The following is a 16,163-nucleotide window of genomic DNA, read 5'->3' as shown; positions in this document are numbered from 1 at the left end:
TTAGCATTGTATACATTATTTCTGGACCACTGTATACATATACAAGTTGATGTCAAGTTTATACATATCTTTTACAAAATTGATTTCAATTACATTTTGCATTGCAATGCATATTAGAAAACATATAAAATGTTTCACCTCTCACGAGTAAAGGTACAGTCACATGCAGTCAGGTATTATGTGACCTTTTGAATGTATACAAATTTCTGGGCCCTCGTAAATGTATACATATTTATGCAGCTGACTGTACAAAATTTTTTATACCTTTATACTCTTTAATAGTCAATCTACAGAAGCCGATAAGGCTTTGATATTACAAATTGACTTACCAATGTCCATAATTCTTTGCCGCTCACTCGCACGAAACACTAAGTTATCCTGCACTTAATCTACACTTAGCACTAATCGGGAGGTCGATGCACAATCTCTTGCAGCTTTGCACTTAGAAGCTTAGCTTCAACTTTACTGTCTCTCTCTCGATGTCTGTCCGAACACTTTCTGTCATCACTCCTGTGGTCTCTCTTGTGGTCTTTGTGTGAACGGTCCTTGTGGTCTCGATGTGATCGGTGAGATCTTGATGATGAATGTCTTTTGTGTTCCGATTTGCTCGACCTGCTTTCTCTATCAGATTTATTCTTTGTATCAAGTTTTTCACTTCTGTCTATTTTGTCTGTTTTACTTTCTTCTTTGTCTAATGATCTGCTTTCTGATTTATCAGATGATTTACTTTCTAATTTGTCAGATTTATCCAAAAATCTACTATCTGACTTGTCAGATTTATCTGACAATCTACTTTCTACCTTATCTGATTTTTCAGATGTTCTATCCGATTTGTCAGATTTCTCAGATGTTCTACTATCCGACTTCTCAGGTTTGTCTGATGTTCTATCTGTCTTTTCAGACAATTTGCTGTCTGTTTTATCTGACAGCCTACTTTCTGACTTTTCTGTTGTTTTATCACTTTTATCTATTTTTTCTGTCTTTTCTGTATCTGGTTGAGATTTTATTTTGTCACATTTATCTGATAACCTATTCTCGGTTTTATCTAATTTGACATTTGATTTATCCTTACTTTCAGACTTATCAATTACTGTATCAATCTTTTCGATTGATTTCTCTGATTTATTAACTAAACTGTCTGAACATTTACTGTCCACTTTATCACTTAATCGATTTTCTAGTTTAACTACTACCTTATCAGGTAATGTTACATCTAATTTATCGATCTGTTTCGAAGTTTTATCTGAAACTTCAACTTTCTCTGTCTTAATTTCAGATTTGGTTGTTTTAGTTTCAGATTTTTCAGCTGCCTTAACATCTTTGTCAGTTTTAACTTCAACTTTTTCTGTTTTCTCCGATTTATCTGACCTATGTTTATCACTATCTCTATGTCTATGCGATGTCTTCTGTTCTGATCTGTCAGATCTCTCATGTCTTGACTCACTCTTCTTTTCCTTCTTATCTTCTACATGTTTGTTAGTTTGTACTTCTGTACTCTTTCTGTCTGTCAGTTTTAATGTTGGTTTCTCTTTATATTTAGCACTTAATGCTCTCATTTCTATAACTCCACTTTTGTGCTTCGTTGCTGATGATTTTTTAGGTTCTGTAAACATAAATATAAACTAATTTAATGTTAATTTCACACAATGAAATTACAAATAGCGATCGAATAGTTGAAATTCGACCATAATTTATAATCAACAATTATATTTAACTAGCTTTTACCCGCGACTCCGTCCGCGCGGAATAAAAAATGCACACAAGATAAAAAAGTTCCTATGTCCGTCTCCTAGTTCTAAGCTACCTCCCCATCAATTTTCAGCTAAATCAGTTCGACAGATCTTGAGTTATAAATAGAGTAACTAACACGACTTTCTTTTATATATATAGATAATTTGGACACCAGTTCCTGCCCATAGCTATCAAGAAATTGAAGAGCAGAAGGTTAGCGTGGTTTGGACATGTTATGCGGAGGGATGATAATCATATAAACAAAAAAGTAATGAGATAGAATGAAGACCAAAGAAAGTATGGATGGACTGTGTGAAAGAGGATATACGTAAGAAGGGGGTAAATTCAATGACGGCTGATAGAGATGTATGGAGGAGTACATACTGTGCCGACCCTACATAGGTATAAGGGCAAGTTAATGATGAGTTCCTACCCATAGTGTAAAACAAGTTATTTTATTTACTTATCAACTTTAACTATGTCAAATTTCACGTTATTTTCTTAAAAAAGGGATATGAAATTTACGTTTTACGTATGATATTTTTTATCGACAAAATGTAAGTTTGAAAAATGAAAAAAAAAAATGAAAAATTATTTATTGACATCCAAAAATACAGTGAATTATCCAGGACCCTCGCACTAGGCTCAGCCTGTATCGCGAGGACCCAGCTCAGTGATTTAACTAGAAACATCGTTAGATGGCAACACATGGGCATTAAACAATATTAGAATAGTTAGGAGTTAAGTAAACTACACAAGAAAACAAAATATACTCATATAATTACGTTTATAATTAAATTAGTTATTTACCAGTATTGATTTGAGGTACAGGATCTGCTGCAGGACGTTCCTCAGCTGGAGAAGACGCCTCAGAAGACGGATAGTACTGTTTCAATCGTAAATGCCATGCTGAAAATAATTATAGTTTTAGTTTTTGATCACTAAGGGAACCCTTAGTGTAGATATTCCATCAGTCTATTTATTGTAATGCAACCACTCAATGATTATGTTTTTAGTACACTAGTTCAACCATTACATAGAAGGACTATGTCTTGTCTATGTCTTTTTAGCTATTTTAGATATTTTCAGCTAAGTGACTGTTACCTACATAATAAATTATCGTTTTGCAAGCGATATTTATTTATAATTTATTTATTTATTTATTGGAAATACAACTAAGTCCCATAAAACTATTTAAAATAATTTACCTGTAGGATTAAAAAAAAAATTTAAATATAAAATAAAAGTAAAGTTAAGTTAATTTAAATTAAAACAAAATTTAAGTAAAGTATAAATTAAATGAGTGATGAGAAAAGAAAAATAGATTTTCAGGAAAAGAATATTTCTCTTTCCTTATTATTATAATACGGGAAGGGGACTAGATATTTTCTATCTATATAATGTTTATCTCACCGACTGATGTGACAGCGGAGACTGTACGGAACTGGTGTATGATATTACGAGGCAGGAAGTAGACGTCGTCAGAGCAGAGTGGGAGACGAGAGTATCGCACACCTTCGCGACGCAACTGGTTCAACTTCGCCTCCTCCAACCTTATCATACAGACAGACAAATTATTGATAGATTTTTTTAAATACAAACAGCTGTAAAAAGGTTATATCTAATATATAAAATTCTCGTGTCACAGTTTTCGTCCTGTACTCCTCCGAAACGGCTTGACCGATTCTCATGAAATTTTGTGAGCATATTCAGTAGGTCTGAGAATCGGACAACATCTATTTTTCATAACCCCCCCCCATTTTTTTTTAACTGCGCGCGGACGGAGTCGCGGGCGACAGCTAGTAACATTATAGATGGAAATATGATGTTTATTTCATAGTACAGTCGAACCTGGATAAGTGAGAAATCTCTACAAGTGAGTCACACACACGTACAAGTAAACACACTCACAGACGAGCCACCTAAGTGAACCTAACAGGACCCTAAGTAATGCGTGTCGTGTGTTAATTGAATGTGGCGGAAACTGATATATATTTTTCACTATGAAATTTAATATAAAAAAACAGGAACAAGATAAAGTTATATAAAAACTAGCTGTCGCCCGCGACTCCGTCCGCGCGCAGTTAAAAAAAAAATGAAAAATAGATGTTGGCCGATTCTCAGACCTACTGAATATGCTCACAAAATTTCATGAGAATCGGTCAAGCCGTTTCGGAGGAGTACAGTGACGAAAACTGTGACACGAGAATTTTATATATTAGATGTACAAGATATAAAATAAATGTCAACAAAAAAGAAATATATTTTATAAAAATGTCCAAAAAGGCTGTATATTTCTCGTATGTTAAAATATCGTCTTTTGCTGAAATGAAATGATTTTTAACCGACTTCAATAAAAGAAGGTTATTAGATAGAAATACGTATGTATTCCAAAACTACCAAGTTTTCGTATTTGTTAGTATATAACACCACAGTGTGTCATCATCAATGTAAGATATCACCATCTGAACAAATGTGTCAAATTTCAAAAATGTATGTATGTATTTTGTTTATTAATTAATTATTACAATTCGATTATTCATGTCTAAAACATTAAAAATGATAACTCTATGGTTTCAACGGAGTGTAAATATTTTTTATCAAATAGGCTTTAATTGCTAGTTTAGGCTAGTCTAGGCTAGGCTAGTTTCTATAATGTGTACGGTGTCATACCTTGGACTCTCGCTTATTTAGACAAATTAAACAGTGTCATGTCCACTAAATACAGTATACAATATTTGTATACTGTATAAATATATAGAAGAGACGAAAAAAGTAAGACAGAACCGCACAAAATGGATGTTCAGAGTCTCTGCCTACCCCTTAGTGTTATAATTGTTATAATAATGCTTTTATAGCGCAATGTAAATCTACTTTTAGAATGTTAGTTTTCTTCTCACCATGTAACACATTGTGATATCGGAGGCTCGTAAAGATCCAGCTGAAGCAGCTGCACCAGCTTGTTGAAGTCTGCAGCATGGAAAGCCACCACATCCTTGGTGATGCGACCTCGGTCACCTTCATCACCGCAATGGATCGCTTTCAAAACTCCTGCAAAAAAAAAGATACGACGGATAGAATCGTATATATCTTTTCATATAACGAGATTCAAATGGCCATTTTTAATAGATGAAAGAAAGTAAGATGCCCAAATACTTTAAGCAACCCTAAAGCTCATTTAGATAGAAAACCAAATCAAGCAACCTTTAAAAAGCTCATTTGGATAGAAAACCAACTCATTCAACCCTAAAAAAGCTCATTTAGATAGAAACCCAACTCATACCACCCTTAAAAAAAGCTCATTTAGATAGAAAACCAACTCATGCAACCCTAAAAAAAGCTCATTTAGATAGAAAACCAACTCATGTAACCCTTAAAAAAGCTCATTTAGATAGAAAACCAACTCATGCAACCCTAAAAAAAGCTCATTTAGATAGAAAACCAACTCATGTAACCCTTAAAAAAGCTCATTTAGATAGAAAACCAACTCATGCAACCCTAAAAAGCTCATTTAGATAGAAAACCAAATCAAGCAACCTTTAAAAAGCTCATTTGGATAGAAAACCAACTCATTCAACCCTAAAAAAGCTCATTTAGATAGAAAACCAAATCAAGCAACCTTTAAAAAGCTCATTTGGATAGAAAACCAACTCATTCAACCCTAAAAAAGCTCATTTAGATAGAAACCCAACTCATACCACCCTTAAAAAAAGCTCATTTAGATAGAAAACCAACTCATGCAACCCTAAAAAAAGCTCATTTAGATAGAAAACCAACTCATGTAACCCTTAAAAAAGCTCATTTAGATAGAAAACCAACTCATGCAACCCTAAAAAGCTCATTTAGATAGAAAACCAACTCATGCAACCCTAAAAAAGCTCATTTAGATAGAAAACTCAGATGGATAGATAGTGAACTGAAGAACAATAACCACAAAGAGACTTTAAGAGAAGTATACATACCGACAGCAGCAGTAGTGATTCTATCCAATCCATGTCCGACATGATCTGCGTGCGCACGCGTCCTGTCTTCAAATAAAAACTCGCGCGCTTCGCTCCAACGCGGCAAATATTGTAAATTGCGGAGCTCGTTTATACCAGTCCTGTTGAATACAAATATATAATTATAGCTAGCTGTTGCACGCGACTCCGTCCGCGTGGCATTAAAAAAAAACTTAGTTCTAATTAATAGGCTATGTGTTCTTCCAGACTATGTTCTATATCCATACTAAATTTCATTCAAATCTGTTGAGGCGTTCTGGAGATACCTCCAAACATCCATCCATCCATTTAGACATTCAAATTTATAAGGATTTAGAAAGATGGTAAGAAGTAAGTTAATGTGATAGCTGTTGGCCCTTGATTTGGCATACATCAGCTTTTTCAGACAATGTCTCAAGATTTCAAGGAACAAATACAGACTTGCGAACACACAGACAGACAAGGATTAAAAAAAATCTTTATAATCAACGCAAATATATGTTCATGCATGTTTTTTTTTTCGTTATTACTTTGAATGTTATCGGCCACATAATTTTTCAACAGAATTTGATAAAATTTTGCTAGAATATTTAAAGTCTTAAAGTACGGCGTATTTGCTAGGTCTAGATGCCAATTTAACACCTCTATAAAGGTTAGGAATTTAATTTCTAAGAGATTAGATTGTTGGTACCTTCTCTTCTTGATAGGGCTCTTGCCGAGCTCCGCTGTGGGCACAAGTTGCTCTCCGGGCCTGATCCACAAAATAGGACCATCATTGGACTCCTGGGGCTCCATCTCCACTGCAGCCATCGGACCCCAAGGCATTGTCTAGATATTAGGAAGAAAAATAAATTAAATCAAAATTTTCTATCTATTTTCATCTTTACTATCTATATACTGTTTGTTGTGTTACTGACCAGTTTAAGATAAGGGCACTCCGCGAGCATAGCCAGCATATCGGGGAAGTAACCTCCGACCTCCTCATGCACTGTGCCCACCAGAGATATCTGGTGCAGTGGCCCACACCGGAATGTGCCCGCCGCGTACGTCTGCTGCACCTACAACAAAAACAACATATAGACCAAGGATTCCCAAAGGGGTCGATATCGAACTTAAAGCATTGCTAATTCTCACTCTGTCTTCTATTGACCTAAGTCAGAATAAAAAATAATAATAATAGATCTTAAAAGTAAGTAATTTGCCATGAGGGTCTGAGGTAACAGTTCATTTTGGAAAAGGGGGACACTTTTGAAAATAGTTAGGGGATCCCTGCTGCAAACTATCTCCTCAATACCTGACTATCTGCTATTTTCACTGCATCACTTACAATCTTACTAATATTATAAATGCGATTGTTTAGATGGATAGTTGGAAGGATGCTTGTTGGAAGATATCTCTACAACGTCTCAATGGATATTGAAGAACACTTAGGCTTTGATTCAAGAAATGTGTGATTCCCGTAGGATACATTTGATTCAAATATTTACTTGACGACTCCGCAGCGGTTTAACACATTTTAATGAAATTTGGCACAGATATATTTAGAACATAATCTTGAATAACAAAAGAGACCTTTTTTTTATTCACAAAATACATATTTTGAAAACAATTTCTGGGCAACCAAAAAGAATCTAGGACTGGCGGGCACTACTATCACCTTTTTGATTCAGAATTGAATTTGTCGAATCTACAATATTCCTAGGTAAATTAGAAACTAACGACTAACCTGCTGATAATATCTGCTAATTGTGGTGGTCTCTATATCTGATGCTCGAGCTAGAACGCCCGCTTTAACAGTGAGTGAGGGATGTCTCTCAGCGAGGTACTGCAGCAGACAGGGCAAGCGGCCAGCTGCACCCCGCACCACACCGCACACAAACTGAGCCCAACCCCCGCTATCCTCCGAGAATACTAACTGTAAGGGTAGGAGAGATTTAGCTACTTAGTATCGCTAAAAGAAGTCAGGGATTATCTACCCCTTTAACCTTTCCTGTATGAATAGTGGATCCCCTGTCACATTCACTTTCTCTTCTTACCCATTCTTTGTTAAATAAGGGTGAGAAGGGAAAGGATACTAGAATTAGGTCTCCAATACCATACTCATGATAAGAAATGGAACAATTACTTACAAATAAATGAAATTAACTAAAAATATTATGAAGTCATAGTTTTTAGTTATATTTTACCTTAAGAAACTCCTTTGCTAATGATTCCTGCTGATGTTCGCTCAACATGTCAATATCATGTTGGTACAAGTAGACGACACTAGCGCCGCCATTCGGATGAGTTTCCACACGCATTAACCTGCAACACACAAAAAAAATAACAAGGAATTAATTTAACACTCTAATTTTTATATTAAAATGGTTGACAATGAGCAATTCTAGGTAACCTCTATCCATCATCTGCATCATGTGAATGAATTAGTTGGGATAGTTACTTTTTTTGGCACAGAGAGTAGATAGATTGTAAAAATATATTTCCATATTTATCCTTTACTCTTTCTATACTGCCTATTCTTACCAACAGTCCGAAAAGAGTGGGAAGGAAAGGACTAGAATTGAGATTTTTAGGTTTATTTTTTAGATAATTTGTAATGGTAACTGTAATGATGGTTCACCTTTGATATTTAAGTCCCTTGATATCCACACATGGAGCCCTAGGTCCCCAGACTGGTGCTGACCTCTCCCGGCGACATTGTACACCGATGGAGCACCGCTTGACTCGAGCGCGTCTCCGACACTGTTGGCACGACGAGTGACGCGAAGAATGGGATCTGAAAATACAAATATTACATACAGGGGATGTTATCATAGTGTAACTAACACGACTTTTTTTTTATATATATATAAGATAGTATCAAAGAGTTTTGTTTGGTAAATATTATGAGACTGCTTGGACCTTTTGTGCGTAGATTAGTACTATATGTATACAACTCAATTATCAAAAGGGTTCAAATACAAAGACTAAGACGAAAAAAGTTCCCAACTTACATTCTTAAGATTTAAATCAATCAATAAGCTATTGCTAGCTTTATAACATTCCCAGCTTAGTTGATCCTTGTATCATATTCATATTGTTTCGTAAAACATATAGATGTAATACAAATCCATTCAATAGAGTTTATCAGTCGCCGCGCCCCATAAGCTGTATGACATCATACGGACAAATTGCTTTTATATGTACCATGGTTAACTATGTTTTTTTATTAACTGAGTCATTTATAAGCAAATTTTATTTAAGTAAAGTACACTTTAATACATTATTGATAAATATTTTTGTATGATCAAATTATTGGAAAGCCAACGCTGCATTGTATCAAATAATTTGACAAACATTTGAATATTTACCCTGGTAAAAAGTAGCCAAACTTGCAAATCTATATATATATATAAAAGAAAGTCATGTTAGTTACACTATTTATAACTCAAGAACGGCTGAATCAATTTGACTGAAAATTGGTGGACAGGTAGCTTAGAACCAGGAAATGGACATAGGATAATTTTTACCCCGTTTTCTATTTTTTATTCCGCGCGGACGGAGTCGCGGGTAAAAGCTGGTTATAGATACATTAGAAATGTTTTGATGTTATTTAAATAAAAATTGTTCTTGTTTAAATAAAAATTCGGAAGTGCACTGGATGTGGGCGGCACAGGACCGGCAATCGATGAAGAAGGCCTACATGCAGGAGTGAACTAACTCAGGCTGATGATGAAATAAAAATTGTTATGTCAACAATAATTGTCATTGAAAGAAAGAAAGAAAAATACATTTTTTGTTGGCAATTTGTTGAGCCAGCTCAACTAAGCTGGCACAGACTAAACTATCTTTGTACCAATTTTCAGCAGGCAAAGTTTACCAAGAAAAAGATTTAGATTAACGATGAACAATGATTCATAATATTAAGATAGGCTAAGCCTAGTACTTAAAAATTAACAAAATTATTAATTGAAAAGATAATAACTACCTTGATCAGATAAGTACTATGCTGGAGTATTTTTATATCTCAAACAGAAAAATAGTATCTTGCTTGAAATGTTCATAGTTGCATGTAAGATGTATGTATATCTAATATATAAAATTCTCATGTCACATTTTTCGTCACCGTACTCCTCCGAAACGGCTTGACCGATCGATTCTCATGAAATTTTGTGAGCATATTCAGTAGGTCTGAGAATCGGCCAACATCTATTTTTCATAACCCCCCCCCCCCATTTTCTTTTAACTGCGCGCGGACGGAGTCGCGGGCGACAGCTAGTATTTATTTAAATGGATTATCCTATTGGGAAATTCAGAAAGGAAGTGACTCATATGTACTTCTAAATAAAGGAGGAAAACACAATGTTTTGTGATAGGTCAGTGAAGTGTTTAATAGACTTGTTTAGTATTAGCGTCGTTTGTATAAAACTTAAAACGGGTAAAATTAAAATTGTTATCAGAAATAATGGTACCATTATCTATATTTGTACTTTATTTAGACATAGTTTTAAAAAATACTATATTTTGTATTGTTAGAATATTGTTGTGACAGTTTTTTCAAGAAATATAGGAATGACTGTATTTGTTAAGTATTTTGTGTGTGGAAATTCATGGTTACTTTTTTTATGTCTCAAATTCTAGATTTAACCTATCAAATTGGATGCATAAATTAATATCTCAGTAGATAAATTAATTAAAATAATCCATCAAGAACGTATGATCAAAGTTTTTTTTAAATGTATCAAAAATACATAAATAAAATAAAGAATAAACAACTTCCTATGTATTAATTGTCAATTTTAAAGCTGTGCCAAAGCATAGATTCTTTTATTCGTATTTCAATTATACTAGTAATATTAACTTGGTGCAAAATTAATGAGATTGAATGTGGATGGCTATAAAGGTAGAGTAAGACCAAAGAAAGTATGGATGGATTGTGTGAAAGAGGATATGCGTAAGAAGGGGGTAAATTCAGACATACTGTGCCTACCCTGATGATTAATTTGGTACATCTTACTAATATTATAAATACAAAAATTAAGTTACATGATTGGATACATGTTTGTTATTGCATATCTCAGGTAAAGAGATCTCGCTGAAATTCGGCAAAGACATGGAACATAGTCTGAACAAAATAATTATGTTTTTTTCCTCGCAGACAGAGTTATAAGCTATTATTATACTAAAACAGTTACATTGTTGACATTTACAATAATGTTGTACTTGTCATAACCAGTTTTAAAGTTAAAGATCACAAGTCTTTGGAAACATTATTTACAAGGTACTTTTTAAAATCAACTAGGTAGGGAAAAACCTTTATTCGGATAAAATATGAAATCCAAACACATTTTTGTCCAAAAACAATAGTGTCCCACTTCTTCTAAATACGATACATTGTTATTAATTGGTCACTAAGGAAGTTCCTGAATTTAGTTAACTCATACTACTGAATAAATCTGAATGTGGTTAAAAAAAGTGACCAAATATGATAATCAAAAAGCCGTAGGAATTGTTTATGCTATAGGCTCCTACAAACTTAGAAACTCACATACCTTCTACATGTGCCAGAGGCCTCATTTTAGTCCTCTTTCTCTTCCCAATTTTAGTTCTCTTTTTATGAGGAAAAGATGGGAAGGGGACGAATATGAAGTGGAAATATTGCATATTATTTATATCAAAAGGTGGTAAACAACCAAACGGCAACCTAGATTCGTCGAAATATCGAGGAGAGATCTACAAATGCGTTGCTTACCTTAAATCAACGTAGAAGCAACGCATTTCTCGCTATTTCGGCAAATTCAGGTGGTCGTTTGCCGCCTTTTGATATAACAAAAAACTTACTCCACCTCATGAGTCAGTTGAGTGATAATGAACTAAAAGTGAGGCAAGCAGTGGAAAAGTCTTAATAACTTAATATTTCCAAACTCACCTGTCTTTATCTCTATCTTTTTCCTTCACTTTCTCTCTTTCTCTATCTTTTTTCACTTTATCATGTTCAACTTTCACTATCACTTCACTTTTAACTTTATCTGGATCCATTTTAATACCAGTACAAATAGCAGGGAACACTTGTGAGGACGAGCCTTTCTCTGGTTTGATCTTCAATGGTAATTCCAAGTTCCCGTAACATGGTAGTTCCCTTCTCGGCGTCGGCTGGAACTTGATTGCTCTAAGTGCTAAACTGAAGTGTGTGGCTGGTCTTCTTGGGTTAGTATGTTCTAGGAGTATGTTTGACCTGGTCACTCTGGGGTACTTGTATCTTGGCATGGACGTCTGGAAGTGTGCATTGATTATCTTCAACTGACGGGAGACTGAGGAAAAGATTCGTTTGGTGACATCGTCACGTGGAATAGTATGTTCCAATCTTGTTTGCATCAATGATGCGTTGATGCCACCAAACCAGTCTTCTTTAAATGGTGTTTGATTTATATCTAGTAAGCTGTGGTCTTTATCTTGATGAAATAACAGCGGATTGACAATATTTGGTGATTTCTGCACAACATGTAGTGTTAACATAGCAGCATCTCCATATCCTCCAGAATCAAATACTGGCCATATTTTGCTCATTTTCGGAGGTTTAGAGTTCTCTCCCCAGACACATACTTCTTGGGAATCTTTGCTGCGCTTACGTTTTTTACCTGGAATAAACAAGAAAAACTGTTATGTACTATTTTATATTGCATATTTACGTGAGATTAATTTGAGGGACAAAGTTGTTGCTGAATTGTGAAGATTAAGGATGACGGAGTTGTGTATTTAACAGTTTTTACTCTAATGTCGTAAAATAGGAGAGAGAATATGCTCTATCACTTATTTTAAATTATTTTAAAATTAGACAGTTTTTACAGAGAAAATTTTCTGTCACAGTTGTAGACTGCAACAATATCTGTTACGTGAATGGGTCGACTCATCCGGTGCAATACCACAACCACACTAAAGAAATGCATGAAGTGGAATTTTATACCTCTTTCCCTTCTTACCCTTTTCTTGTGAGTTTAGGATGGAAAGGGGAAGGATTTGATAGAGGAAGGGAAATTATTCTCTTTCTGTGCGTTTCCTGCAATTTCAGATGTCTATTCAGATGGCAACATGATGCCACATACAGTTTTTTGTTTTTACATAGACAATGTGGTGAAGAAAAATATGCCTTTTTATAAGTGTTTAAAAAATGAACACTCATATAGGTACACAATTTTTTTCTTAACAAATCAGGAAAATTAAATTATAATTTTCAAAACTCTGGGATAGAATATCCATGTTTTCTACTATGATAAATCTGAAGGGACCTTAAATACAACACTGGATTGTGTGAAATGTTAATACATTAATGATTACTTACTATCTATAACTCCAAGAAACTTTAGTAAAAGTGTAGAACAAAATAAGTTTCAAAGAGGTTTATAAATTTCTAGTTTCTTAGTGATGAAAGATTCTAGAACATTTTAAGTTGTTTAAATAATACAATTTTAAGATTTTTATTTAAACTAGTATGACAAATAGAAAGTGAGTGCATAAGACAAGGTCATGTACTGTTGCAATCGAAAATAGGACAATAGTATTCGTGTAGTTATTTATTATTTATTAACAACAAATTTGAATGTAAATTAAATAATTATAATTCCATTTCAATTCTGCATGTGTTTATAAACAATTATGACCTCCAGTGCTGTGATGTAACATAGAATTTGATAGGTTAACTATTTTCCCACCAAAATGTTTCAAAGGCCAGATGACTCGAAATCAAGTATATAGTATGATGGAAGGGTATTATTGTGCTTAGTAATAATACTGTCTAAGTATTCTTACCTTTAGAATCAATAGATGCGTGTGTGGATTCAGTTGACATACTTGGATCGTATCCCAGTTTACACAGTTTCTTATAATCATGAGTGACTCTACGCCGCTTAACACCTTCACCGGCGTCTCCAGCACTACTTGAGTTACAATTATCTTCAGATAAACTACGATTTTCACTGAGTTTTACGTGGGATTCCAAATGTTCATTCGACGCCATTGTTTCATAGAAAGAATGAAACGTCGACGAAGTAAACAATGTTTTTCAATTAAATTATAACACGTATATCTAAATAACTGTTACGGTCGCCGTGTACATTTAAAACGACACAGTAAAAGAGAAACACATAGAATTCGCATAAAAAACAACTTGAGACGCCATTTACTTGGCTGCCTAATACTTTTTTGTTGAGTTGAGTTTTTTGTGAAAGTGTTGTTACATTACATCGCGATGTAAGTCACTGGTAACATTTGATACAGCCAGTGAAACAAAAATTGAATTTGTGTTAAATTTCATCAAAAATATTAATTGGAAAAAAAACCTCCAAATAGGTACTCTTATATTTTAATTATAAAATTTGCAAGAAATAAAAAAATAAATAAAATCTTGTATAGGCAGCGCACTCTGTTGACACATAATATAAAACAGCCTTCAGATGTCACGTCAATGTATATTTTTTGTGCATTATTGAAAGTAGAGGTCGCTTTAACAAATAATTGAAAGAAAACTTAAAATGAAGTGTTTTGTCATATCAGGCTTTGGTCAAATGGTCAAAGCCCATAATAGCAAAAACCGCATTTTAATAGAGTTTACATCCGAAACGGCAAATATTTAATTTATGTAAGAAAATCTTTTCTTTTTAAGAATCATAGAAAAAATATTTACTTTACAATTCGCAGAAAAACTTTTACGGTAAACTACCGTTAATCTTAAAGTGCGTGGCAAATATCTTTGTAATAAATTCACTCGATTAGGCTATTTCGAAAAAAACAAATCAAGCTCTTCTTATCAATCTAATCTTGTTTTATTTTCTTTTATGCTCATATGTAAAAGTTTTAATTTTGACTAACTTATTATTTTGGATTCGAAACCAAATTATCTTTTTTTTTTATTGTTTTCATATACATTTATTTAATGCCTGGTTTACTTTATGCCAATTTTATCGGATAGTAGCGCTCAAAATCAGCTCTGGCATACAACTGGCAAAATGTAAAAGCTCAATGGCAATGGCAACAGTGTCCCGAGACTCTCCATGCCAGGACAGCGTTACTGTCCCACTGAACTGGCATAATTTAAACAAGGTATAAAATAACGGTGGTTAATAAAAAAATGTCTACTCCGTCCGAAGTTCCAAGCTAAGAGAGGTTAGAAGATCATTATGACACTATGAGGAAGCGTTTATATGTGGATAACTTTGTAATTTTTTTACTAGAAAGATAAAAATGACCATTTGTTTGTTGTCTATGAACAATACATATATAATATATATCAGATGTCGGCCACGATTCTGTCCGCGCTGAATTTAAAAAAAAATCTTAATAAGTAGCCTGTGGTAATCCAGACATCTTCTAAATCTATGCCAAATTTCATCAAGATACGTTAAACAGTTCTGGACATACCTCCTAAAAAACATCCATCCATTTAAACTTTCGCATTTATAAGTAAGATATACTAAAAGACGTCAATTTCATACCCATTGCAGTGAAATGTAATTTGACACTCTCAATGAGGTCGCAAACTTGTCATAGTTGGAAGATAATTTAATACTTTGAATGTACGTAGGAATAATAATTTGTGTAACGGCCATAAAAGCTTTAATAAGTCTATGGTCAGACAGATATGATCGGCGCGTGTAAGAACGCCGAATTATATGTGTTTCGTCTCGTGTATTTGTGTTTGTGTCATGAAATAGTCGCGGCTAGATGGAATCGCAAATAAAACATGCCTACACGCTCACACGTACGCCGCGACCAGCGACGAGCTATTTTTTTTTTCGCTGTAAAATATTATTGTAATCATAGATTATGAATAAACAGAGAATATTGTAAACAATTAATAAAAATAATCATAGATTACAAATCGATTTTGTAGTGTTATTTTGTACTGAAATAAGTCGAAACTAATTAACGTAAAAAATTAGCAAACGTCTACTGTAAGGTATGTAATTTTTGTAAAGGCTTTATTGTTTTGTTACCTCTGTTGGGGACTTACTCTGTACTGTTTAGGTCACATTATGTAACCGGCCGGCAGTTCGTAAATTTTGAATTCATTAACAGTCGGCGCGCGGCGTGCTTGGTGCGCGCTAAACCCGTACCAATTTGTATGCCATTGGCGCGACCATTTGGCCCTGAATCGTTTAATTTGCGAATAATACATCACAATATTTTACTACTGTACGTCTTAACGCGTTAAAATTCGCATTCTACGTCTGCATAAGTATTAATGGCGGGAAATCGAATCAATGGATATTCTATTCAAAGGAGCGTTCAATTCCCGCGCATTTTTTTTTCAAAGACTAAACCATTCATTACATTTTTTCTATACTAATAATGAATAACGCTCACCTGAATTTAGGTGTGAAGAAAAATGCATTGCTTTTAAAGTTAGCGGCTTGAAATTTTGATTAAATTTAATTGGATCTGGGAAAATCAATCTGTTGATCCGAAAAATTACAATAG

At 34.1% G+C, this 16,163-nt stretch overlaps 1 protein-coding gene across 1 annotated transcript; it reads right to left on the bottom strand.

The window, feature by feature from the left end:
- Positions 1–372: 372 nt before the first annotated feature.
- On the bottom strand, positions 373–13,886 carry LOC106716681. Its single transcript, XM_045683630.1, has 12 exons — positions 13,497–13,886; positions 11,620–12,328; positions 8,332–8,487; positions 7,898–8,015; positions 7,438–7,626; positions 6,629–6,769; positions 6,403–6,539; positions 5,694–5,833; positions 4,632–4,782; positions 3,145–3,284; positions 2,542–2,640; positions 373–1,603 (listed from the first exon to the last, which is right to left on the bottom strand). The coding sequence occupies exons 1-12, from the start codon at positions 13,702–13,704 to the stop codon at positions 402–404; spliced, it is 3,390 nt and encodes a 1,129-aa protein (XP_045539586.1). The 5' UTR covers positions 13,705–13,886; the 3' UTR covers positions 373–401.
- Positions 13,887–16,163: the final 2,277 nt, after the last annotated feature.

This window comes from Papilio machaon, chromosome 23 (genome assembly GCF_912999745.1).
Source record: "Papilio machaon chromosome 23, ilPapMach1.1, whole genome shotgun sequence".
NCBI lineage: Eukaryota > Metazoa > Arthropoda > Insecta > Lepidoptera > Papilionidae > Papilio > Papilio machaon.
Note: the sequence above shows the minus strand (reverse complement) of the source record. Positions and strands in the feature narration are given on the sequence as shown.

Excerpts from the sequence above, each read along its gene's own strand:
- LOC106716681 (XM_045683630.1), bottom strand. The coding sequence starts at position 13,704 with ATGGCGTCGAATGAACATTTGGAATCCCACGTAAAACTCAGTGAAAAT. Across the intron at positions 5,834-6,402 it reads AGCCCTATCAAGAAGAGAAG|GACTGGTATAAACGAGCTCC; the intron begins GTACCAACAATC and ends TGTATTCAACAG. Across the intron at positions 4,783-5,693 it reads AATCACTACTGCTGCTGTCG|GAGTTTTGAAAGCGATCCAT; the intron begins GTATGTATACTT and ends TTTTTTTTGCAG.